At 56.3% G+C, this 26,726-nt stretch overlaps 2 protein-coding genes across 2 annotated transcripts; one reads left to right on the top strand and one right to left on the bottom strand.

Annotated features, from left to right (window-relative positions):
- Nucleotides 1–2,934: 2,934 nt before the first annotated feature.
- Nucleotides 2,935–10,406, bottom strand: LOC137466701 (class II histocompatibility antigen, M alpha chain-like; the record flags this gene model as incomplete). Its single annotated transcript, XM_068178385.1, has 4 exons — nt 2,935–3,004; nt 3,675–3,800; nt 4,779–5,061; nt 10,104–10,406. Coding segments are annotated over 4 exons (717 nt in total), but the record flags the coding sequence as incomplete, so codon positions are not given.
- A 2,243-nt stretch (nt 10,407–12,649) lies between these two features.
- On the top strand, nt 12,650–24,658 carry LOC137466749 (bromodomain-containing protein 2-like). Its single transcript, XM_068178431.1, has 3 exons — nt 12,650–14,014; nt 22,192–22,492; nt 24,269–24,658. Exons 1-3 carry the CDS (start codon nt 13,986–13,988, stop codon nt 24,641–24,643), a joined length of 705 nt encoding a protein of 234 aa, XP_068034532.1. The 5' UTR covers nt 12,650–13,985; the 3' UTR covers nt 24,644–24,658.
- Nucleotides 24,659–26,726: the final 2,068 nt, after the last annotated feature.

Raw genomic sequence — 26,726 nt, 5'->3', positions numbered from 1 at the left:
TAAGGGATTTTTCGAGATTTTTAAAATATATTTTTGGGGGGGTTTGGAGGGATTTTAAAATTTTTTAAACTTTTTTGGCAATTTTTTGGTGCTCTTGCAGGATTTTTCGGATTTTCACCCCCAAATCAGCCTCAACTTCCTCAAGTCTTTTAGGGCGGAGCCCCCCCAGCCCCGCCTTCATTCACAACTTTCACTTTTCCCAACTTTCCCCCTTTTTCCCTAATTTTTTTTCCGCCAAAACCCCCCGCAAAACCCCATCCCCAAGAAGCAGAGCCCCCAAACCTCCCCAAATTCCCAATTTTTCACCCAAAATCCGCTCCACCCCCCCCAAGTCTTATAGGGCGGAGCCCCCCCAGCCCTGCCCTCATTCACAACTTTCCCTTTTCCCAACTTTCCCCCTTTTTCCCTAAATTTTTTCCCGCCAAACCCACCCGCAAAACGCCACCCCCAAAAAGCAGAGCCCCCAAGCCTCCCCAAATTCCCAGTTTTTCACCCCAAAATCCGCTCCACCCCCCCCAAATCTTATAGGGCGGAGCCCCCCAGCTCCCCTCAATTCCAACTTTCCCTTTTCCCAAATTTTCCCCTTTTTTCCCCAAATTTTTTCCCGCCAAACCCACCCGCAAAACCCCACCCCCAAAAAGCAGAGCCCCCAAACCTCCCCAAATTCCCAATTTTTCACCCCAAAATCCGCTCCACCCCCCCCAAATCTTATAGGGCGGAGCCCCCCCAGCTCCCCTCAATTCCAACTTTCCCTTTCCCCAACTTTCCCCTTTTTCCCTAATTTTTTTCCCGCCAAACCCACCCGCAAAACCCACCCCCAAAAAGCAGAGCCCCCAAACCTCCCCAAATTCCCAATTTTTCACCCCAAAATCCGCTCCACCCCCCACAAATCTTATAGGGCGGAGCCCCCCCAGCCCTGCCCTCATTCACAACTTTCCCTTTTCCCAACTTTCCCCCTTTTTCCCTAATTTTTTTCCGCCAAACCCACCCGCAAAACCTCACCCCCGAAAAGCAGAGCCCCCAAGCCTCCCCAAATTCCCAATTTTTCACCCCAAAATCCGCTCCACCCCCCCCAAATCTTATAGGGCGGGGCCCCCCAGCCCCGCCCTCATCCCCGACTTTCCCTTTTCCCAAATTTCCCCCATTTTTCCCCATTTTTCCCGGTTTTTTTCCCCCAAACCCGCGCTCCTCACCCGCCCCGGGGCTCCGAGCGCCGCCAGCAGCAGCGGCAACATCGCGGACTGGGACGAACTGGGAGGAACTGGGAGGAACTGGGAGGAACTGGGAGGTGCTTTGGGGTGGCCCCCTCCGGGTGGGGACGTTTGGGGACATTTGGGGACATTTTGGGGCAGCCAATGGGAGCGCGCGGCGGGCGCGCGTCACTCGCTGCCAGGCAGGGCTGAGCCGGGAGCGGCGGCGAGAGGGACTTGGAGCGAACTGGGAGAACTGGGAGGGACTGGGAAGGACTGGGAGGGACTGGGAGAACTGGGAGGGACTGGAAGGGACTGGGAGGGACTGGGAAGGACTGGGAAGGGACTGGGAAGGGACTGGGAGGGACTGGGAAGGAACTGGGAGGGACTGGGAAGGACTGGGAAGGGACTGGGAGGGACTGGGAAGGACTGGAAAGGACTGGGAAGGGACTGGGAAGGACTGGGAGGGACTGGGAAGACTGGGAAGGGACTGGGAAGGGACTGGGAGGGACTGGGAAGGACTGGGAAGGGACTGGGAGGGACTGGGAAGGACTGGAAAGGACTGGGAGGGATTGGGAAGGGACTGGGAAGGACTGGGAAGGACTGGGGGGAACTGGGAGGGACTGGGAGGAACTGGGAAGGACTGGGAGGGACTGGGAAGGACTGGGAGGGACTGGGAAGGGACTGGGAATGGACTGGGAGAACTGGGGGGAACTGGGAGGGACTGGGAAGGGACTGGGAAGGACTGGGAGGGACTGGGAGAGACTGGGAATGGACTGGGAGCGAACTGGGAGAACTGGGGGGAACTGGGATGGACTGGGAATGGACTGGGGAGGGACTGGGAGGGACTGGGAGAGACTGGGAATGGACTGGGAAGGACTGGGAGGGACTGGGAAGGACTGGGAGAACTGGGAGGGACTGGGAAGGAACTGGGAGGGACTGGGAGGGACTGGGAGGGACTGGGAATGGACTGGGAGCGAACTGGGAGAACCGGGGGAACTGGGAAGGGACTGGGAGAGACTGGGGGGAACTGGGAGGGAACTGGGAGCACTGGGAACTGTTACTGGGAGCCACCCCGGGAGCTGGGACTGGGACCAGGATCAGGACTGGGATTAGAACTGGGACCAGAACCGGGACTGGGACCGGGATAAAACCAGGATCAGGATCAGGACTAAAACCAGGACCAGAACCGGGACTGGGACCAGAACCAGGACTGGGACCAGAATAAAACTGGGATCAGAATCACGACTAAACCAGGACTGGGACTAGGATAGAACCGGGATCAGGATCCGGACTAAAATCAGGACCAGGATCAGGACCAGAATTGGGACCAGCATCAGGATCAGGACTAAAACCAGGACCAGGGTCAGAACCGGGATCAGGACCAGGATCAGGACTAAAACCAGGACCAGAACCGGGGACCAGGATCAGGATCAGGACTAAAACCAGGACCAGGGTCAGAACCGGGATCAGGACCAGGATCAGGACTAAAACCAGGACCAGAACCGGGACCAGGATCAGGATCGGGACTAAAACCACGACCAGGATCAGAACTGGGACCAGGATCAGGATCAGGACTGGGATTGGGATCAGGATCAGGACTAAAACCAGGACCAGGATCAGGACCAGAACCTGGATGGGGACCTGGATCGGGATCAGGGTCAAGGATTGGGATCAGGATCAGGACCAGAACCAGACGAAACCCAGGACTAAAACCAGGACTGTGACAAACGAGGACACGGAGTCTGCCAAAGCCTGGATTTATTTAGGACAGGCGGGGTTTAACTCCAGATTCCCACGGGGATGAGCTCAGCCTGTGAACAGAAACCCAAAATTGGGGACGGTCCCACATTGGCACCCCGGGACTGGGACTGGGATTAGGGCTGGGACTGGGATTAGGGCTGGGACTGGGACTGGGATTTAGGCTGGGTTCAGGACTGGACTGGGATTTGGACCAGGATTGGAACCAGGACCGGGACATTTTGACTGGGACCAGGACTGGGACTGGGACTGGAATCGGGAGCAGGACCAGAACTGGGACTGAGGTCAGGATTAGGACTGGGATCAGGACTGGGATCAGGACTGGGACTGGGACCAGAATTAGGTCTGGGACTGGGACCAGGACCAGGATCAGAACCGGGACTGGGATCAGAATTAGGACTGGAATCGGGACTGGGACTGGGACCAGGACCAGAACTGGGACTGGGATCAGAATTAGGACTGGAATCGGGACCGGGACCAGGACCAGAACCGGGACTGGGATCAGAATTAGGACTGGGACCAGGACTGGGACTGGAATCGGGACCAGGACCACAACCAGGACTGGAGTCAGAATTAGGACTGGGACCAGGATCGGGACTAGGACTGGGACAAGGACCAAGACCAAGACCAAGAATCAGGATCAGGATCAAGACCAGAACCAGGATTAGGCCCAGGCCTGGGCCTAGGCGTAGGCCCAGGTTTAGGCCGGGCCTATCCCCGTACCGTTGCAGTCCCTGCGGGCCAGCAGGGCCAGGATGGCCCCCAGCAGGGCCAGGACGAGGCCCAAGGCCAGCACGGCTCCGGCCAGCGCCGTGGCCAGCTGCTCGTCCAGCGCCGTGTCCGGAGCCACTGCGGACACGGCCACCGGTCACTTCTGACCGCGGGGTGTCCCCAGAAATACCCCAAAGATACCCCCAAGATCATCCCAAAATCACCCCAAAAATACCACCAAGATCATCCCAAAAGCACCCCAAAATCAATCCAAAAAAACCACCAAGATCATCCCAAAATCACCCAAAAAATACCCCCAAGATCATCCCAAAAATACCCCAAAAATCCCCCAAGATCATCCCAAAATCACCCAAAAATACCCCAAGATACCCCCAAGATCATCCCAAAATCACCCAAAAAATACCCCCAAGATCATTCCAAAATCACCCCAAAAATACCCCAAAAATCCCCCCAAGATCATCCCAAAATCACCCAAAAATACCCCAAGATCATCCCAAAATCACCCCAAAAATAACCCAAAAATACCCCCAAGATCATCCAAAATCACCCCAAAAATACCCCAAAAATACCCCCAAGATCATCCAAAATCACCCAAAAAATACCCCAAGATCATCCCAAAATCACCCAAAAAATACCCCAAAAATCCCCCCAAGATCATCCCTAGATCACCCAAAAAATACCCCAAGATCATCCCTAGATCACCCAAAAATACCCCAAAAATCCCCCAAGATCATCCCTAGATCACCCAAAAAAATACCCCCAAGATCATCCCAAAATGCCCCAAAGATACCCCCAAGATCATCCAAAATCACCCCAAAAATACCCCCAAGATCATCCCAAAATCACCCCAAAGATACCCCCAAGATCATCCCAAAATCACCCAAAATCACCCCCAAGATCATCCCAAAATCACCCCAAAATCACCCCAAAAATCCCCCGAGATCATCCCAAAATCACCCAAAAAATCCTCCCAAGATCATCCAAAAATCACCCAAAAACACCCAAAGATAACCCCAAAAACCCCAAAAATGCCAAAAAACCCACCAAAATCCCGAAAAACCCCAAAAACCCCCACAGAATCCCCCCGCGGCTCACCCCAGTAGGCCACGGCGGTGGCGTTGTCGCGGCGCGCGGTGACCACGCAGGCGTGGACGTCTCCGGCCGCCGGCCGGACGGAAATCCGGGAAAAGCGGACGAAGGTGAGGTCGCCCGAGGGGATGAAGGGGCCCAGAGTGACCCCGCGAGTGACCGCGGCTCCGGCCACCGTCCAGCCGATGTCCAGCGCCGGCGGGAAGATGTTCTCCACCAGGCACACCAGCGTGGTGGCCTCTCCGGGAGATGGCGGGTTCCGCCGGGAACACCGAGACCACCGGGATTCCTGGGGGGAAAAATGGGAAAAATGGGAAAAATTGGGAAAAATTGGACTGGAAAAATGGGGAAAAATGGGAAAATGGGAATGGGAGATGAGGATGGAAGATGTTCTCCACCAGGCACACCAGCGTGGTGGCCTCTCCTGGAGATGGCGGTTCCGCCGGGAACACCGAGACCACCGGGATTCCTGGGGGGAAAAATGGGAAAAATGGGAAAAATTGGGAAAAAATGGATTGGAAAAATGGGAAAAATGGGAAAATGGGAATGGGAGAAGAGGATGGAAGATGTTCTCCACCAGGCACACCAGGGTGGTGGCCTCTCCTGGAGATGGCGGTTCTGCCGGGAACACTGAGACCACCGGGATTCCTGGGGGGAAAATGGGGAAAAAAATGGGAAAAATTGGGAAATATGGGAAAATGGGAATGGGAGATGAGGATGGAAGATGTTCTCCACCAGGCACACCAGGGTGGTGGCCTCTCCTGGAGATGGCGGTTCTGCCGCGGTTCCTGGGGGGAAAAAATGGAAAAAAATGGGAAAAATTGGATTGGAAAATGGGAAAATAAGGAAATTAGGATTGGGAAAAGTGGGAAAAGTGGGGAGAAAATGGGAAAATGGGAATGGGAGATGAGGAGGAAGATGTTCTCCACCAGGCACACCAGCGTGGTGGCCTCTCCGGGAGATGGCGGTTCCACCGGGGAACACCGAGACCACCGGGATTCCTGGGGGGGAAAATGGGAAAAAATGGGAAAAATTGGGAAAAATGGGAAAATGGGAATGGGAGATGAGGATGGAAGATGTTCTCCACCAGGCACACCAGCGTGGTGGCCTCTCCTGGAGATGGTGGTTCTGCCGCGGTTCCTGGGGGGAAAAAATGGGAAAACCGGAAAATATTGGATTGAAAAAAGGGGGAAAATGGAAGATTGGGATTTGAAAAATGCGGAAAAAATGGGAAAAGTGGGAAAAATGGGAATGGGAGATGAGGATGGAAGATGTTCTCCACCAGGCACACCAGGGTGGTAGCCTCTCCTGGAGATGGTGGTTCCACTGGGAACACCAAGACCACCGGGATTCCTGGGGGGAAAAATGGAAAAATGGGAAAAATTGGATTGGAAAAATGGGAAAAGAAGGAAATTAGAATTTGGAAAAGTGGGGAAAAGTGGGGAAAAATGGGAAAATGGGAATGGGAGATGAGGATGGAAGATGTTCTCCACCAGCACACCAGGGTGGTGGCCTCTCCTGGAGATGGTGGTTCCGCCGGGAACACCAAGACCACCGGGATTCCTGGGGGGAAAAATGGGAAAAATGGGAAAAATTGGGAAAAATGGGAAAATGGGAATGGGAGATGAGGATGGAAGATGTTCTCCACCAGGCACACCAGGGTGGTGGCTTCTCCTGGAGATGGCGGTTCCGCCGGGAACACCGAGACCACCGGGATTCCTGGGGGAAAATGGGGAAAAATGGGAAAAATTGGGAAAAATTGGACTGGAAAAATTGGAAAAATGGGAAAATGGGAATGGGAGATGAGGATGGAAGATGTTCTCCACCAGGCACACCAGCGTGGTGGCCTCTCCTGGAGATGGCGGTTCCGCCGGGAACACCGAGACCACCGGGATTCCTGGGGGGAAAAATGGGAAAAAATGGGAAAAATTGGGAAAAATGGGAAAATGGGAATGGGAGATGAGGATGGAAGATGTTCTCCACCAGGCACACCAGCGTGGTGGCCTCTCCTGGAGATGGCGGTTCCGCCGGGAACACCGAGACCACCGGGATTCCTGGGGGGAAAAATTGGGAAAAATTGGACTGGAAAAATGGGAAAAATGGGAAAATGGGGAATGGGAGATGAGGATGGAAGATGTTCTCCACCAGGCACACCAGCGTGGTGGCCTCTCCTGGAGATGGCGGTTCTGCCGGGAACACCGAGACCACCGGGATTCCTGGGGGGAAAAATGGGAAAAAATGGGAAAAAAATGGGAAAAATTGGACTGGAAAAATGGGAAAAATGGGAAAATGGAATGGGAGATGAGGATGGAAGATGTTCTCCACCAGGCACACCAGGGTGGTGGCCTCTCCTGGAGATGGCGGTTCTGCCGCGGTTCCTGGGGGGAAAAAATGGGAAAAACGGGAAATATTGGATTGAAAAAAGGGGAAAAATGGAAGATTGGGATTGGAAAAATGCGGAAAAAATGGGAATAAGTGGGAAAAATGGGAATGGGAGATGAGGATGGAAGATGTTCTCCACCAGGCACACCAGGGTGGTGGCCTCTCCTGGAGATGGCGGTTCCGCCGGGAACACCAAGACCACTGGGATTCCTGGGGGGAAAATGGGAAAAATGGGAAAAATTGGATTGGAAAAATGGGAAAAGAAGGAAATTAGGATTGGGAAAAGTGGGAAAAGTGGGAAAAGTGGGGAAAAATGGAAAATGGGAATGGGAGATGAGGATGGAAGATGTTCTCCACCAGGCACACCAGGGTGGTGGCTTCTCCTGGAGATGGGGGTTCTGCCGCGGTTCCTGGGGGGAAAAAATGGAAAATGGAAAATATTGGATTGAAAAAAGGGGAAAATGGAAGATTGGGATTGGAAAAATGCGGAAAAATGGAAAATGGGAATGGGAGATGAGGATGGAAGATGTTCTCCACCAGGCACACCAGCGTGGTGGCCTCTCCTGGAGATGGGGGTTCCACTGGGATTCCTGGGGGGGAAATGGTAAAAATGGGAAAATGTGGAAAATTGGGATTGGGAATGGGATTGGGATTGGTTTTGTCCCTTTATTCCCAAGTTTTTTGTGGTTTCCATCTCTCCATTCCCTAATTTTCCAACGTTTCTCATCTCTCCATCCCCAAATTTTCACTCTCACCCCCATTTTTGCCCCATTTCCCATCCCTTTTTCCCAATTTTCCCCACATTTCCCATCCCTTTTTCCCAATTTCCCCCCCATTTCCCATCCCTTTCCCCCCAATTTTCCCCACATTTTCCCCCCAGTTTTCCCCCATTTCCCATCCCTTTTCCCCCAATTTTTCCCCCATTTCCCCTCCCTTTCATCCCCAATTTTCCCCACATTTCCCATCCCTTTTTCCCAATTTCCCCCACATTTCCCATCCCTTTCCCCTCAATTTTCCCCCCATTTCCCATCCCTTTCCCCTCAATTTTCCTCCCATTTCCCCTCCCTTTCCCCCCAATTTTCTCCCCATTTCCCATCCCTTTCCCCCCAATTTTCCCCACATTTCCCATCCCTTTTTCCCAATTTTCCCCACATTTCCCATCCCTTTTTCCCAATTTTCCCCCATTTCCCATCCCTTTCCCCCCAATTTTCCCCATTTCCCATCCCTTTCATTCCCCAATTTCCCCCCATTTCCCATCCCTTTTCCCCTAATTTCCCCCCCATTTCCCATCCCTTTCCCCCCAATTTTCCCCACATTTTCCACCTTTTCCTTCCCCAATTTTCCCCCCATTTCCCATCCCTTTCCCCCCAATTATACCCCCGTTTCCCCCCAGTTTTCCCCCCATTTCCCATCCCTTTCCCCCAATTTTCTCCACATTTCCCATCCTTTTCCCCCCATTTCCCATCCCTTTCCCCCAATTTTCCCCCCATTTCCCCTCCCTTCCCCCCAATTTTCCCCCCATTTCCCCTCCCTTCCCCCCAATTTTCCCCCCATTTCCCCTCCCTTCCCCCCAATTTTCCCCCCATTTCCCCTCCCTTCCCCCCAATTTTCCCCCCATTTCCCATCCCTTTTCCCCCCCATTTCCTATCCCTTTCATCCCCAATTTTTTCCCCCACCTACCCCTGGCCTCGGGCAGCTTCCCGGCGAGTCTGGGCCCGAGCGCTGCCAGGATTTCGCGGCAGATCTGGGTCTCCGGGAGGAGCTCCCCGGGCGGCTCCAGCGGCCCGGGCCAGGCCGGCAGCTCGGGGCTCCCGCGGCGCCACCGCGAGCCCGGGAAGTCGAACCAGAAGAGGCCGCGGCCGTCCAGGGTGAGGGAGAGGGACAGGGAGGGAGGGTCGGGCTGGCACGTCAGGACCTCCCAGAGGACGTGGGGGGGAGGGTCGGGGGCTGGGGGAGGGAGGGGAGGGAGGGGAGGTGGGGAGGGGGAGAGGGGAGTGGGGAGGGAGAAGGGAGGGGAGAGGGAGAGGGAGGAGGGAAATGGGGAGGGGGAAATGGGGAGAGGGAAATGGGGAAGGGAGGAGGAGGAAGGGAGAGGGAAGGGGAGAGGGGAATGGGGAGAGGGAAATGGGGAAGGGAGAGGGAAAGGGGAGAGGGGAATGGGGAGAGGGAGGAGGGAAAGGAGGGGGAAATGGGGAGAGGGAAATGGGGAGAGGGAGGAGGAGGAAGGGAGAGGGAAAGGGGAGAGGGAAATGGGGAGAGGGAAAGGGGAGAGGGGAATGGGGAAGGGAGAGGGAAAGGGGAGAGGGGAATGGGGAAGGGAGAGGGAAAGGGGAGAGGGGAATGGGGAGAGGGAGGAGGAGGAAGGGAGAGGGAAGGGAGAGGGAAAGGGGAGAGGGGAATGAGGAGAGGGAGGAGGAGGAAGGGAGGGGGAAGGGGAGAGGGGAATGGAAAGAGGGAGATTGGGAGAGGGAAATGGGGAGAGGGAAGGGAAAGGGAGAGGTAAATGGGGAGAGGGGAATGGGGAGAGGGAAATGGGGAGAGGGAAGGGAGAGAAAGGGAGAGGGAAATGGGAATGGAGAAAGGAAGAGAGGGAGAGGGAGGAGGGAAGGGGAGAGGGAGGGGACAGGGAAAAGGGAGAGGGAAAGGGGACAGGGAGGACAGGGAGGGGACAGGGAAGATGGAGAGGGGAGACGGAAAGGGGAATAAGGAAGGGGGACAGGGAGGATGAGGAAGGGGAGAGGGTGAGGGAACAGGGAGGGAAAAGGGAGAGGGAGGGGAGGAGGGCAAGGGGAGAGGGTCGGGGGCACAGCGAGGGGCACGCAGGGCACAGGTGGCAGCGCAGGGACGGGAGGAGGCGACAGAGAGAGGACAACCACCACAGTGAGACCACGGCCGCGCTCCCCTTCCCCTCCCTCCCTCCCTCCCCCTCTCCCCTCCGCCACCTCCTACCGGCCTCAGCGACGGCCAGGGCCACCAAAACCCCCGCGAGCAGCGCCCCGAGGACACCCATGGCCCCTCCGTGGCCCCGGTGGCCCCGGTGGCCCAACGCGGAGCCCACCCGTGGGCCCAACCCGGCGCCAGCCAATGGCAGCGCTGAGCGGCCGTGACGTCACCGGTTGCCAGGCAGAGGAGCCCCAAGCGCGGCGCGGCGCCGGTGACAGCGCGGCCACCGAAATCCGCGCGTGGGGACACGGGGAGTGGGTGGGGGTCACCGGGGGTCACGTGGGGTTGGGGACACCCCCCCGCCCCCCCCCAAAATCAGGGGGGTGCCCCAGGTGACGTCACGGGGGTTAATTAGGGGGACACGCGTGGCGAGGCTGACGTCACCGCGGGTGGCAGGGGAATGTCGGGGTCCCCCGTGGGGAAAAGCCTGAAAATTTTGGGACCCCAAAAATCCCCCCCCCACCCCCCGCCGTGGGTGCCCCCCCTCCCCACCCCCACGAAAACACGGACCCTCGTGGGTGCCCCCCACCCTCGTCCCACCCCCCCAGGGATCTCGCGGACCCCCGTGGGGACACCCCCGGGGAAATTTGGGACCCCAAATCCCCCCGTGGGTGCCCCCCCACCCTGATTCCACCCCCCCAGGGATGTCGCGGACCCCCGTGGGGACACCCCCGGAATTTTTGGGACCCCAAATCCCCCCGTGGGTGCCCCCCCCCACCCTGATTCCACCCCCCAGGGATGTCGCGGACCCCCGTGGGGACACCCCCGGGAATTTTGGGACCCCAAATCCCCCCGTGGGTGCCCCCCCACCCTTCCTGAGACCCCTCCCAGGGGACATCCCGAGAATGTCGCGGACCCGCGTGGGGACACCCCGGGAATTTTTGGGACCCCAAATCCCCCGTGGGTGCCCCCCCCACCCTTCCTGAGACCCCCGTGGGTGCCCCTGACCCCTCCCAGGGGACATCCCGAGAATGTCGCGGACCCCCGTGGGGACACCCCGGGAATTTTTGGGACCCCAAATCCCCCCGTGGGTGCCCCCCCACCCTGATTCCACCCCCCCTAGGGATGTCGCGGACCCGCGTGGGGACACCCCATGGAATTGTGGGACCCCAAATCCCCCCGTGGGTGCCCCCCCACCCTGATTCCACCCCCCCAGGGATGTCGCGGACCCCCGTGGGGACACCCCCGGGAATTTTGGGACCCCAAATCCCCCCGTGGGTGCCCCCCCACCCTTCCTGAGACCCCCGTGGGTGCCCCTGACCCCTCCCAGGGAACATCCCGAGAATGTCGCGGACCCCCGTGGGGACACCCCGGGAATTTTTGGGACCCCAAATCCTCCCGTGGGTGCCCCCCCCACCCTTCCTGAGACCCCCGTGGGTGCCCCTGACCCCTCTCAGGGGACATCCCGAGAATGTCGCGGACCCCCGTGGGGACACCCCGGGAATTTTTGGGACCCCCCCCCAACTCCCCCCACGGACCCCCGTGGGTGCCCCCCACCCCCACCCCACGCTGCAGCGCGCCCGCACTGCGCATGCGCGCGGCGCTAGGACCCCGCGGAGCCTTTCCCGCCACGGCAGGGGGGGCGTGAATGGGGGCCCGTGGGAGCCGCGGGGGAGCCACGTGACGGCCGGCAGCCAATCAGCGCGCGGGTGACGTCGCTCGTGGCTCCCTTTTCTGCCCCGGGATGGTTTTTTTGATGTTTTTTGCCCCAAGGCCGGGGCTTTTTGGGGCGGGGGGCTCTGCGGGGAGCGGAGAGGGGGCGGATGAAGCGGGGCCGAGCCCGGGGGCGGCGGCGCAAAGCGGCGGCGCCTCAGGTGAGTACCGGGGGAGGGGGGGGGGGGGGGCGGCCTCGCCCTGCCCCCCCCCCCCCAAAAACAGCGGCGCGGAGGCGGGGGGAGGCCACGTGACGGCGGCGCGCTGTCAATCACGCTTTATCCCGCCCTCCCTTCGGCGCGGCGGCCAATGGGGAGCGGCGCTGCGGGTGATTGGCAGCGGGGCGGGCGCGGCTTTGTGCGCGCGGCGGGGGCGGCGGTTTGGGGCGAAAAGCGCCATGTTTGGGTGTTCGCGCGGGGGCGGCGGCGGGCGCGGCCCCAAGTGCTGTGTCACGGTGGCGGTGGCTGAGCCCGGGGGAGGGGGGGAAGGGAAGCGGACGCCACACGGAGCCACCCGTGTCCTGCGAGCCCGGGGAAGGGGGGGGGGGGTGGGAGGTGGGGAAGGACGCGAGCCTTCCCCGAGCGTGGAGGGCGAAAAGGGTGCGGGCGTCCCGGAGGGGGGAGCGGGCGCTGAGGGACGGCCCGTGGGGAGGGAAGGGGGTTCGGGGTTCCCCGGGGTTGGGGGTGAGCGGGGGGTGGTGGTGGTGGTGGGGGGGTAGCGGAGTTTTGGGTGTTTAGCGGCGCTGGCGGCCGCGCTAGCGGCGCGTCCGTGGGGGTTGTCGCCCCCCGCGTGTGCTCACGGAAAGGCTGGAGCCGCCCGAGCGCCCGTGGGCACCGCGGGGCGCGGGGGCGACTCGGTGCGTGGATGCCTGAGGGGGGGGGGCGTGGGGGGGGGGGGGGTTCGGGGTTTAACGGCGCATTGCGGCCTAGGAAAGCACCGCGAGGGGGGTGAAGCCCGGCGGGGGAGCGTCCTCGGAGCTCGCTGCGGCCGAGGAGCGGCGGGGGGAAGCGGCGGGTCCGGCCGCCGGCGGCCTCCCTCATTGTCCGGCGGCGACCGCAGCCGCCATTCAAGATGGCGCCTGCCGGCCCCTTCTTCCTCCTTCGCTCCCCCTCCCCCGGGGCGCCGCCGCCAATCGGCGGCTGCGCCCGCCCCCCTCGTGATCCGCCGGCCAATCAGCGCGCGGCCGCCGCCGGCGCCATCCAATCAGCGCCGGGACGGCCGCGCGCGGCCGGTGAGGCGCTGGGCGGAAGGCCGGGAGGGGCGGGGAGCTGTGCCGGTGACTGACGGCGCGCTCGGCCAATCGGATCCGCTCCCCGCGGGTGCCTCCGCCCAATGAGGCCGCGGCGGGGCGGGGAGGGGCGGTTGGGTGACGTCAGCGCGTGCCGCGTCCAATGGCGAGGCGGCTCTCGTCTATATAAGGGCGGGCGGGGGCAGGCCGAGCGGCGCCATTTCGCGGGGACGAAGGGACGGAGCGGGTCGGGCCCGGCGCGCGCGGGGGGCGGCCCCAACCCGGCTCCATCCCCCGCCTCCGCCGTCCCGGAGGGCTCCGGGACCCTCCCCGGACCCTCCCCGGCCTCCGCAGCGACCCCTGCCTGCGGCCACCGGCGGCGAGGGGGACGCCTCCGCCCGGCTTCTTCCACCACCTTCCTCCCTCCCGCCACCCCCCCCCCCCCCCCCCCACCCCACCGCTGCTTCCCTCAGCGAGCCAAGATGGAGCGCGGCCGCTGAGATCCCGCCGATATCCGCCGTCATCCGCCGCTCCGACCGCGGCTCCGCGCCTCGTTCTTGCCTCCCGCGGCCGCCGGCGGCTCGCAGCGACTCGGCCGGGGTTGTATCGAGCGGATCGCGCCGCGTTCGGCGGGTCCGGTGAGGCTCCGAAGGAACGACCCCCGTTCCCACCCCCCCCCACACCCGTGTGTGCCCCCCGCTGCATCCCCTCCGAGCGCGCCGCCATTTTCGCCGCGCCCCGTGGATGTGAGGCCGAGCCCGGCTCCCTCCGCCGCCGCCGCCGCTGCCGCCGCTTGAGGAGCTCGCAAAGGGGAGGGGGCTCCCGGCAAGACCCCCCTCCCCGGGGACCGGCGATGCGCTGACGCTGGAAGGGCCCCGACCGGGCCGGCAGAGGCGAAGCTTTGGCCGGGCAAAGTGGGGGGCTCGTCGGAGCAGACGGCGGGAGGAGGAGGAGGAGGAGACGAAGGCCGGGCGGGCCCGCGGGCCGCGCACGCAGCAGCCGCCGGGATGTTGCAGAATGTGAATCCCCAGAGCAAGTAGGTGCTGGCGGCGTGGGGACAGCGGGGACGAGCGTGGTGGTGGCGGGGGATAAAGGGGGTCTGGGGGTGGGCAGATGAGGGGGTTTAGGGGTGGGGCGCGCCGTGGGACGCTCCAGGTTGTGGTGTTGTCGCTGTGCGGGTCCGTGGTGGGTCAGTGACATTGGGACCCCCGAACTGGGGCAGTGTCACTGTGGGACCCCCAAATTGTGGCAGTGTCACCCCGGTTCTGTGACAGTGGCATGGGGACCCCCCAGTTGTGGCAGTGGCACTGTGGGAGCCTCACGTTGTGGCTGTGTCACCCCCATGCTGTGACAGGGGCACGGGGACCCCCGAATTGTGGCTGTGTCACTGTGGGACCCCAGTGCTGTGACAGTGACATGGGGTCCCCCAAATTGTGGCAGTGTCACTGTGGGGTGCCTGTCCTGGCCCTGTGTCACCCCCAAGCTGTGACAGTGACATTGGGACCCCCAAATTGTGGCTGTGTCACTGTGGGGTGCCTGTGCTGGCTCTGTGTCACCCCAGTGTTGTGACAGTAATGTGGGGACCCCGAAACTGTGGCAGTGGCACTGTGGGACCCCACATGTTGTGACAGTGACATGGGGACCCCCAAATTGTGGCAGTGTCACTGTGGGGTGCCTGTCCTGGCTCTGTGTCACCCCCAAGCTGTGACAGTGACATGGGGACCCCCAAATTGTGGCAGTGTCATTGTGGCGTGCCTGTGCTGGGTTTCTGTCACCCCCAGGCTGTGACAGTGGCATGGGGACCCCCCAATTGTGGCAGTGGCACTGTGGGAGCCTCACGTTGTGGCTGTGTCACCCCCAGGCTGTGACAGGGGCACCTGGACCCCCAAATTGTGCCTGTGTCACTGTGGGACCCCAGTGCTGTGACAGTGACATGGGGTCCCCCAAATTGTGGCAGTGTCACTGTGGGGTGCCTGTCCTGGCTTTGTGTCACCCCCAAGCTGTGACAGTGACATTGGGACCCCCAAATTGTGGCAGTGTCACTGTGGCGTGCCTGTGCTGGGTTTCTGTCACCCCCAGGCTGTGACAGTGGCATGGGGACCCCCCAAACTGTGGCAGTGTCACCCCCAAATTGTGACAGTGTCACCTTGAGACCCCCAGATTGTGGCAGTGCCACCCCCAGGCTGTGACAGGGGCATGGGGACCCCCAAATTGTGGCTGTGGCACTGTGGGGTGCCTGTGCTGGGTCTGTGTCACCCCAGTGTTGTGACAGTAATGTGGGGACCCCCAAATTGTGGCAGTGTCACTGTGGGACCCCCAGTGCTGTGACAGTGACATGGGGACCCCCAAATTGTGGCAGTGTCACTGTGGGGTGCCCGTGCTGGATTGGTGTCACTCTCATGCTGTGACAGGGACATGGGGACCCCCAAATTGTGGCGGTGTCCCTGTGGGACACTCACGTTGTGGCTGTGTCACCCCCAAGCTGTGACAGGGGCACAGGGACCCCCAAATTGTGGCAGTGTCACTGTGGCGTGCCTGTGCTGGGTTTTGTCACCCCCATGCTGTGACAGTGACATGGGGACCCCCAAATTGTGGTTGTGTCACTGGGGGGTGCCCACTGCTGTGACAATGACATGGGGACCCCCAAACTGTGGTTGTGTCACTGTGGGACCCCACATGCTGTGACAGTGACATGGGGACCCCCAAATTGTGGCAGTGTCACTGTGGGACCCCACATGTTGTGACAGTGACATGGGGACCCCCAAACTCCGGTAGTGTCGCTGTGGGGTGCCTGTGCTGGGTCTGTGTCACCCCCATGCTGTGACAGTGACATGGGGACCCCCAAACTGTGGCTGTGGCACTGTGGGGTGCCCGTGCTCTGTCTGTGTCACCCCTAGACTGTGACAGTGACATGGGGACCCCAACATTGTGGCAGTGTCGCTGTGGGACCCCCAAATTGTGGCTGTGTCACCCCCAAGCTGTGACTGGGGCAATGGGACCCCCAAATTGTGGCAGTGGCACTGTGGGGTGCCTGTGCTGGGTCTGTGTCACCCCCAAGCTGTGACAGGGGCACAGGGACCCCCAAATTGTGGCAGTGGCACTGTGGGGTGCCCGTGCTGGGTTTTGTCACCCCCATGCTGTGGCAGTGACATGGGGACCCCCCAAATTGTGGCAGTGTCACTGTGGGGTGCCCGTGCTGGGTTTTGTCACCCCCAAGCTGTGACGGTGACACCGTGAGCCCCGCATTATGGCTGTGTCACCGTGGGACCCCAAAATCGTGGCTGGGTCACTGTGGGACCCCCCAAACTGCGGCAGCGACGTTGGGAGCGTGGTGATGTGACCACGGCACCCCCATTCTGTGACAGTGGCATGGGGACCCCCAAATTGTGGCAGTGTCACCCCCAAATTGTGGCAGTGTCACCCCCATTCTGTGACAGTGGCATGGGGACCCCCAAATTGTGGCAGTGTCACCTCTATTCTGTGACAGTGGCATGGGGACCCCCAAATTGTGGCAGTGTCACCCCTATTCTGTGACAGTGGCATGGGGACCCCCAAATTGTGGCAGTGTCACCCCTATTCTGTGACAGTGGCATGGGGACCCCTCAGTTGTGGCAGCGTCACCCCCAAATTGTGACATTGTCACCCTCAGGCTGTGACAGTGACATGGGGACCCCCAAACTGTGGCAGTGTCACTGTGGGACCCCCAAACTGTGGCAGTGTCCCCCCCAGGCTGTCAGAGAGATTTGGGGACCCCAAATGGTGACAGTGTCACCCCAAATGGTGACAGCGTCACCCCCCATGGTGTGACAGTGACACTGGGACCCCCAAATTGTGGCAGTGACATGGGGACCCCCAAATTGTGACAGTGTCACCCCCAATTTATGACAGTGACGTGGGGACCCCCAAATTGTGACAGTGTCACCTCAAATTGTGACAGTGACGTGGGGACCCCCAAATTGTGACAGTGTCACCCCCGAATTGTGGCAGTGTCACCATGGCACCCTGAAATTGTGGCAGTGTCACCTCCAGGCTGTGACAGTGACATGGGGACCCCCAAATTGTGACAGTGTCACCCTGAGACCCCCAAATTGTGACAGTGTCACTGTGGCCCCCCCCCCCATTTGTGGCAGTGTCACCCCCTAATGTGCCAATGTCACCCCCAGGCTGTCACAGTGATGTTGGACCCCCAAATTGTGTCACCCTGGGACCCCCCAGACTGTGACAGTGTCACCCCCAGGCTGTCACAGTAACATTGGGACCCCCAAATTGTGACAGGGTCACCCCCGAATTGTTGCAGTGTCACCCTGAGACCCCCAGATTGTGGCAGTGTCACCCCCAGGCTGTCGCGGTGATTTGGGGACCCCAAACTGTGGCAGTGTCACCCCCAAATTGTGACAGTGTCACCATGGCACCCTGAAATTGTGGCAGCGTCACCCCCAGTGGTGTGACAGTGACATGGGGACCCCCAAACTGTGGCAGGGTCACCCTGAGACCCCCAAATTGTGGCAGTGTCCCCCCTCTTGGTGTGACAGTGACATGGGGACCCCCAAACTGAGGCAGGGTCACCGTGGGACCCCCAGTTGTGGCAGCGTCATCCCCAAATTGTGACAGTGTCACCCTGAGACCCCCAAATTTTGACAGTGTCACCCCCAGGCTGTGACAGTGACATGGGGACCCCCAAATTATGTCAGTATCACCATGGGACCCCCAAACTGTGGCAGTGTTACCTCCACGCTGTCAGAGAGATTTGGGGACCCCAAATTGTGACAGTGTCACCCCAAATGGTGACAGCGTCACCCCCAGGCTGTCACAGTGACATTGAGACCCCCCAAATTGTGACAGTGTCACCCCAAATGGTGACAGCGTCACCCCCAAATTGTGACAGTGACATGGGAACCCCCAAATTGTGACAGTGTCACCCCCAAATTGTGACAGTGTCACCCTGAGACCCCCAAATTGTGACAGTGTCACCCTGAGACCCCCAAATTGTGGCAGTGTCACCCCCAAGCCGTGATAGTGACATGGGGACCCCCAAATTATGTCAGTATCACCATGGGACCCCCCCAAATTGTGGTAGCGTCACCCCCAGGCTGTGACAGTGACACTGGGACCCCCAAGTTGTGCCAGTCACCCCAAATTGTGACAGTGTCACCTCAAAATGTGACAGTGACTTGGGGACCCCCAAATTGTGACAGTGTCACCCCCAAATTGTGATAGTGTCACCCTGAGACCCCCAAATTGTGGCAGTGTCACCCTCAGGCTGTGACAGTGACATGGGGACCCCCAAATTGTGACAGTGTCACCCCCAATTTGTGACAGTGACATGGGAACCCCCAAATTGTGACAGTGTCACCCCCGAATTGTGGCAGCGTCACCCAGAATTGTGACAGTGTCACCCTGAGACCCCCAAATTGTGACAGTGTCACCCCCAGGCTGTCACAGTGATTTGGGGAGCCCAAACTGTGGCAGTGTCACCCCCAAATTGTGACAGTGTCACCATGGCACCCTGAAATTGTGGCAGCGTCACCCCCAGTGGTGTGACAGTGACATGGGGACCCCCAAATTGTGGCAGGGTCATCCTGAGACCCCCAAATTGTGACAGTGTCCCCCCTCTTGGTGTGACAGTGACATGGGGACCCCCAAACTGTGGCAGTGTCACTGTGGGACCCCCAAATTGTGACAGTGTCCCCCCTCTTGGTGTGACAGTGACATGGGGACCCCCAAACTGTGGCAGGGTCACCGTGAGACCCCCAAATTGTGTCAGTGTCCCCCCTCTTGGTGTGACAGTGACATGGGGACCCCCAAACTGTGGCAGGGTCGCCGTGGGACCCCCCAATTGTGGCAGCGTCATCCCCCAATTGTGACAGTGTCACCCTGAGACCCCCAAATTTTGACAGTGTCACCCCCAAGCCATGACAGTGACATGGGGACCCCCAAATTATGTTAGTATCACCATGGGACCCCCAAACTGTGGCAGTGTCACCCCCAGGCTGTCAGAGAGATTTGGGGACCCCAAATTGTGACAGTGTCACCCCAAATGGTGACAGCGTCACCCCCAGGCTGTCACAGTGACATGGGGACCCCCCAAATTGTGACAGGGTCACTCTGGGACCCCCCAGATTGTGGCAGCGTCACCCCCAGGCTGTGACAGTGGCACTGGGAACCCCAAATTGTGCCAGTCACCCCAAATTGTGACAGTGTCACCTCAAAATGTGACAGTGACATGGGGATCCCCAAATTGTGACAGTGTCACCCCCGAATTGTTGCAGCATCACCCAAAATTGTGACAGTGTCACCCTGAGACCCCCAGATTGTGGCAGTGTCACCCCCAGGCTGTCACAGTGATTTGGGGACCCCAAATTGTGACAGTGTCACCCCCAAATTGTTGCAGTGTCACCCCCAGGCCATGACAGTGACATGGGGACCCCCAAATTTTGTCAGTATCACCATGGGACCCCCAAACTGTGGCAGTGTCACCCCCACGCTGTCAGAGAGATTTGGGGACCCCAAATTGTGACATCGTCGCCTCCAGGCTGTCACAGTGACATGGGGACCCCCCAAATTGTGGCAGGGTCACCCTGAGACCCCCAAATTGTGACAGTGTCACCCTCAGGCTGTGACAGTGACACGGGGACCCCCAAATTGTGCCAGTCACCCCAAATTGTGACAGTGTCACCTCAAAATGTGACAGTGACATGGGGATCCCCAAATTGTGACAGTGTCACCCCCGAATTGTTGCAGTATCACCCAAAATTGTGACAGTGTCACCCTGAGACCCCCAGATTGTGGCAGTGTCACCCCCAGGCTGTCACAGTGATTTGGGGACCCCAAATTGTGACAGTGTCACCCCCAAATTGTTGCAGTGTCACCCCCAGGCCATGACAGTGATACTGGGACCCCCCAAACTGTGGCAGTGTCACCGTGGGACCCCCCAAACTGTGGCAGTGTCACCCCCAGGCTGTCAGAGAGATTTGGGGACCCCAAATTGTGACATTGTCGCCTCCAGGCTGTCACAGTGACATGGGGACCCCCCAAATTGTGGCAGGGTCACCCTGAGACCCCCAAATTGTGACAGTGTCACCCTCAGGCTGTGACAGTGACACGGGGACCCCCAAATTGTGCCAGTCACCCCAAATTGTGACAGTGTCACCTCAAAATGTGACAGTGACATGGGGACCCCCAAATTGTGACAGTGTCACCCCCGAATTGTGGCATCGTCACCCAAAATTGTGACAGTGTCACCCTGAGACCCCCAAATTGTGGCAATGTCACCCCCAGGCTGTCACAGTGATTTGGGGACCCCAAATTGTGACAGTGTCACCCCCAAATTGTTGCAGTGTCACCCCCAAATTGTTGCAGTGTCACCCCCAGGCCGTGACAGTGATACTGGGACCCCCCAAACTGTGGCAGTGTCACCGTGGGACCCCCCAAACTGTGGCAGTGTCACCCCCACGCTGTCAGAGAGATTTGGGGACCCCAAATTGTGACATCGTCGCCTCCAGGCTGTCACAGTGACATGGGGACCCCCCAAATTGTGGCAGGGTCACCCTGAGACCCCCAAATTGTGACAGTGTCACCCTCAGGCTGTGACAGTGACACAGGGACCCCCAAATTGTGCCAGTCACCCCAAATTGTGACAGTGTCACCTCAAAATGTGACAGTGACATGGGGATCCCCAAATTGTGACAGTGTCACCCCCCAATTGTGGCATCGTCACCCAAAATTGTGACAGTGTCACCCTGAGACCCCCAAATTGTGGCAATGTCACCCCCAAATTGTGACAGTGTCACCCTGAGACCCCCAAATTGTGACAGTGTCACCCTGAGACCCCCAAATTGTGGCAGTGTCACCCTGAGACCCCCAAATTGTGACAGTGTCACCCTGAGACCCCCAGTTGTGGCAGCGTCACCCAAAATGGTGACTGTCACCCTGAGACCCCCAAATTGTGACAGTGTCACCCCCCAATTGTGGCAGTGTCACCCCAAATCATGAATCCCACCAAAATCCTTGGGATCGGTGTCCCCAAATCCTGGATCCCCCAAAAATCTTTGGGATCGGTGTCCTGGGGATCCCCAAAATCTTTGGGATCGGAGTCTTTGGGATTGGAGGCCTGGGGGTCCCCAAAATCCTACGAATCGGTGTCCTGAGGGTCCCCAAATCCTGAATCCCCCCAAAATCTTTGGGGTCAGTGTCCTTGGGGTCCCCAAATCCTGAATCCCCCCAAAATCTTCGGGATCGGTGTCTGGGGGAGGTCCCCAAATAATTGGGATCAGTGTCCCCAAATCCTGGATCCCCCCAAAAATCTTTGGGATTGGAGTTCTGGGGATCCCCAGAAATTTTTGGGAATTTTTCTGAAATTCCCAGGATTTCCTGGCCAAAATTTTGGGGAATTTTTGTCTGAAATTCCCAGGATTTCCTGGCCAAAATTTTTGGGAATTTTTGTCTGACATTCCCAGGATTTCCTGGCCAAAATTTTTGGGAATTTTTCTGACATTCCCAAGATTTCCTGGCCAAAATTTTTGGGAATTTTTCTGACGTTTCCAGGATTTCCTGCCCAAAATTTTTGGGAATTTTTCTGACGTTCCCAAGATTTCATGGCCAAGATTTCATGCCCAAAAAATCCCATTTTAACCCTTTCCCCGCCGTTTCTCGCAGGATTTGGGCGAGGGCAATGCCGGCCTCACGGCTTTGGCCACGGACTCGACGCCGGGCGAGCGCATCCGCAAATTTGTTTTAGCAGTTAGGATCGGTTTTAGCCGCGGAATAACGGATTTAGGACCGGTTTTAGCAGCAAAATCGAAGATTTTACTTAAATTGGTGCAGTTTGAGCAGTAGAATTATGGATTTAGGATCGGTTTTAGCAATTAAGCTCGATTTTAACAGCCTTTTCTGCCTCAATTCCCCTTTTCCCCCCAGGAATCCCTCCCAAAAAAAAATCCCATTTTAACCCTTTCCCCGCTGTTTCTCGCAGGATTTTGGGCGAGGGCAATGCCGGCCTCACGGCTTTGGCCACGGACTCGACGCCGGGCGAGCGCATCCACAAATTTGTTTTAGCCGTTAGGATCGGTTTTTCGCCATGGAATTATGGATTTAGGACCGGTTTTAGCAATTAAGCTCGATTTTAACAGCGTTTTCTGCCTCAATTCCCCTTTTCCCCCCAGGAATCCCTCCCAAATAATCCCATTTTAACCCTTTCTTTCCCATTCTTTCCAGGATTTTGGGCGAGGGCAATGCCGGCCTCATGGCTTTGGCCACGGACTCGACGCCGGGCAAGCGCATCCGCAAACCTTCCCTGCTCTACGAGGGCTTCGAGAGCCCCACCATGGCCTCGGTGGCCTCGCTGGCCGCGCCGCAGGTGAACCCCCCTCCTCCGGAGGTGTCCAACCCCAAGAAGCCCGGGCGCGTCACCAACCAGCTCCAGTACCTGCACAAGGTGGTGATGAAAGCCCTCTGGAAGCACCAGTTCGCTTGGCCCTTCCGCCAGCCCGTGGACGCCGTTAAGCTCGGCTTACCGGTGAGTTAGGCTCGGTTTTTAGTTTGTTTGCCCGGGGGGTTTCGCGCGTGTGGGTTTGTTGGGTTTTGGTTCTAAGCCCGAATTTTGTCCCTCTTGGCCTCAGGTGCCAGCTCCAAAATCGTCTCCTTGTTTAATCCTGAGATTAAGTTTGGGGTGATCCTAAACTCAGCTTAAAGCGACCCTAAACTGATTTAAAGCTGATCTTAAGATCGGTTTCAGGACGATCCTAAGATGAATTTTGATTTTAAACTTAGCTTAACACAAAACTAAATTTAATTTAATGCTGATGCTAATCTTAAGGAGTTAAGCTTGGCTTACCGGTGAGGTAGGCTCAGTTTTTATTTTTTTTTCCCGGGGGGTTTCACGTGTGTGGATTTGTTGGGTTTTGGGTTCTAAGCCGAATTTTAATCCTAAGATTAAGTCTGGGGTGATCCTAAACTCAGCTTAGAATGATCCTAAGTTTAACTTAAATTCCACTTCAATTCAGCTCCTGTTCCCCTCCCAAACCCCCAAAATTCCAACAAAACCCCCCAAATTCCCAATTTTCCCCCTAAAACCCCAAAATTCCCAATTTCCCACCCAATCCCCCAAAATTCCAACAAAATCCCCCCAAATTCCCAATTTTCCCCTCCCAAAACTCCAAAATCCCATCAAAATCCCCCAAAATTCTCAATTTTTCCCCCTAAACCCCTAAAATTCCAACAAAACACCCGAAAATTCCCAATTTTTCCTCCACAATCTCCCAAAATTCCCAATTTTTCCCCCTAAACCCCCAAAATTGCCAATTTTTCCCCCTCCCAAACCCCAAAATTCCCACAAAATCCCCCCAAGTTCCCAATTTTTCCCCCTAATCCCTCAAAATTCCCAATTTTTTACCCCCAAAACTCCAAAATTCCATCAAAACCCCCCAAAATTCCCAATTTTTCTCCCCAATCTCCCAAAATTCCCAATTTTTCCCCCTAAATCCCCAAATTCCCAATTTTTCCCCTCCAAAACCCCAAAATTCCAAGAAAATCCCCCCAAATTCCCAAATTCTCACCCCCAAAACCCTAAAATTCCATCAAAACCCCCCAAAATTCCCAATTTTTCTCCCCAATCTCCCAAAATTCCCAATTTTTCCCCCTAAACCCCCAAAATTCCCTATTTTTCCCCTCCAAAACCCCAAAATTCCAACAAAATCCCTCCAAATTCCCAATTTTTCCCCCAATCCCTCAAAATTCCCAATTTTCCCCCTCCCAATCCCCCCAAATCCTATCAAAACCCCCCAAATTCCCAAATTCTCACCCCCAAAACCCTAAAATTCCAGCTAAAACCCCCTAAATTCCCCATTTTTTTCTCCCAAACCCCCAAAATTCCCAATTTTCCCCCCTAAACCCCCAAAATTACCAATTTTCCCCCTCCCAAACCCAAAATTCCCACAAAATCCCCCCAAATTCCCAATTTTTCCCCCAATCCCTCAAAATTCCCAATTTTTAGCCCCCAAAACTCCAAAATCCCATCAAAATCAACCAAAATTCCAATTCCCCCCCCAATCTCCCAAAATTCCCATTTTTTTCCCCCTAAACCCCCAAAATTCCCAATTTTCCCCCCCCAAGCCCCCAAAATTCCATCAAAACCCCCCAAAATTCCCAATTTTTCCCCCCTAAAACCCCAAAATTCCCAATTTTTCCCCCCCCAAAACCCCCCAAATTCCCAATTTTTCCCCCCAGCCCTTCCCCCCTTCCCCTTTTTTGCCTGCCGAGCCCCAAATTTGGGTTTTCTGCCCCCGAAATTCAGGATTATCACAAGATCATCAAGCAGCCCATGGACATGGGCACCATCAAGAGGCGTTTGGAGAACAATTATTACTGGGGCGCGGCCGAGTGCATGCAGGACTTCAACACCATGTTCACCAACTGCTACATCTACAACAAGGTAAGAGAAACGCTCCAGAAACGCCCAAAAACGGCGCAGAAACAGCCGAAAATACGGGCAAAAAATCCCGCCGGAAACGGCAAAAAAACGCCCGAAAAACCACGCGGAAACCGGCGAAAACGCCGGGAAAATCGGCAAAAATCACGGGAAAATCCACCCAAAAATAGGCAAAAATCACGGGAGAATCCAGCCAAAAATGGCCAAAAATCGCAGGAGAATCCACCCAAAAATGGCTAAAAATCACAGGAGAATCCGCCCAAAAATAGGCAAAAATCTTGGGAAAATCCACCCAAAAATAGGCAAAAATCACGGGAAAATGCAGCCAAAAATAGGCAAAAATCACAGGAGAATCCACCCAAAAATAGGCAAAAATCGCAGGAAAATCCACCCAAAAATAGGCAAAAATCACAGGAGAATCCACCCAAAAATAGGCAAAAATCACAGGAAAATCCGCTCAAAAATAGGCAAAAATCACGGGAAAATCCACTCAAAAATCGGCAAAAATCACAGGAAAATCCACCCAAAAATAGGCAAAAATTGCAGGAAAATCCACACAAAAATCATTTTAAATGATCAACACCGTTCACCAACTGCTACATCTACAACAAGGTAAGAGAAACGCTCCAGAAACGCCCAAAAAACGGCGCAGAAACAGCCGAAAATACGGGCAAAAAATCCCGCCGGAAACGGCAAAAAAACGCCCGAAAAACCACGCGGAAACCGGCGAAAACGCCGGGAAAATCGGCAAAAATCACGGGAAAATCCACCCAAAAATAGGCAAAAATCACGGGAGAATCCAGCCAAAAATGGCCAAAAATCGCAGGAAAATCCACCCAAAAATAGGCAAAAATCTTGGGAAAATCCACCCAAAAATAGGCAAAAATCACGGGAAAATGCACCCAAAAATAGGCAAAAATCACAGGAGAATCCACCCAAAAATAGGCAAAAATCGCAGGAAAATCCACCCAAAAATAGGCAAAAATCACAGGAGAATCCAGCCAAAAATAGGCAAAAATCACAGGAAAATCCGCTCAAAAATAGGCAAAAATCACAGGAAAATCCACCCAAAAATCACATTAAATGATCAACACTGTTCACCAACTGCTACATCTACAACAAGGTAAGAGAAACGCTCCAGAAACGCCCAAAAACGGCGCAGAAACAGCCGAAAATACGGGCAAAAAATCCCGCCGGAAACGGCAAAAAAACGCCCGAAAAACCACGCGGAAACCGGCGAAAACGCTGGGAAAATCGGCAAAAATCACGGGAGAATCCGCCCAAAAATAGGCAAAAATCACAGGAGAATCCACCCAAAAATAGGCAAAAATCACAGGAAAATCCACCCAAAAATAGGCAAAAATCACAGGAAAATCCAGTCAAAAATAGGCAAAAATCACAGGAGAATCCGCCCAAAAATAGGCAAAAATCATGGGAAAATCCACCCAAAAATCACATTAAATGATCAACACCGTTCACCAACTGCTACATCTACAACAAGGTAAGAGAAACGCTCCAGAAACGCCCAAAAACGCCCCAAAAACGGCGCAGAAACAGCCGAAAATACGGGCAAAAAAATCCCGCCTGAAACGGCAAAAAAACGCCCGAAAAACCACGCGGAAACCGGCGAAAACGCCGGGAAAATCGGCAAAAATCACGGGAGAATCCAGCCAAAAATGGTCAAAAATCACAGGAGAATCCGCCCAAAAATGGCCAAAAATCACAGGAAAATCCAGCCAAAAATAGGCAAAAAACACAGGAAAATCCAATCAAAAATAGGCAAAAATCACAGGAAAATCCACCCAAAAATAGGCAAAAATCACGGGAAAATCCACACAAAAATAGGCAAAAATCACAGGAGAATCCACCCAAAAATAGGCAAAAATCACAGGAAAATCCACTCAAAAATAGGCAAAAATCACGGGAAAATCCACACAAAAATAGGCAAAAATCACAGGAAAATCCACTCAAAAATAGGCAAAAATCATGGGAAAATCCACCCAAAAATAGGCAAAAATCACAGGAAAATCCACTCAAAACCACCCAAAAAATCCCAAAAAATTAAAAGAATAACACCCAAAAAATTCCGGAAAAATTCAAAGTATTCCCCAAAAAAATCCTGAAAAAATCCCAAAAAAATCCCCAAAAAATTCCCCCAAAAAATTCAGAAAATATCCGAAAAAAATCCCAAAAATCCCAAAAATTCAGAAAAAATTCCTGAAAAAATTCCCAAAAAAATCCCCAAAAAATTTGAAAAAATTCAGAAAAAATTCCAAAAAAATCCTAAAAAATTCAGAAAAAATCCTAAAAAATTCAGAAAAAA

This window comes from Anomalospiza imberbis, unplaced genomic scaffold (genome assembly GCF_031753505.1).
Source record: "Anomalospiza imberbis isolate Cuckoo-Finch-1a 21T00152 unplaced genomic scaffold, ASM3175350v1 scaffold_43, whole genome shotgun sequence".
NCBI classification, from domain to species: Eukaryota; Metazoa; Chordata; class Aves; order Passeriformes; family Viduidae; genus Anomalospiza; species Anomalospiza imberbis.
This window is presented reverse-complemented; position numbering and strand designations above follow the sequence as displayed.

Excerpts from the sequence above, each read along its gene's own strand:
- LOC137466749 (XM_068178431.1), top strand. The coding sequence starts at position 13,986 with ATGTTGCAGAATGTGAATCCCCAGAGCAA. Across the intron at positions 14,015-22,191 it reads AATGTGAATCCCCAGAGCAA|GATTTTGGGCGAGGGCAATG; the intron begins GTAGGTGCTGGC and ends CATTCTTTCCAG. Across the intron at positions 22,493-24,268 it reads CCGTTAAGCTCGGCTTACCG|GATTATCACAAGATCATCAA; the intron begins GTGAGTTAGGCT and ends CCCGAAATTCAG.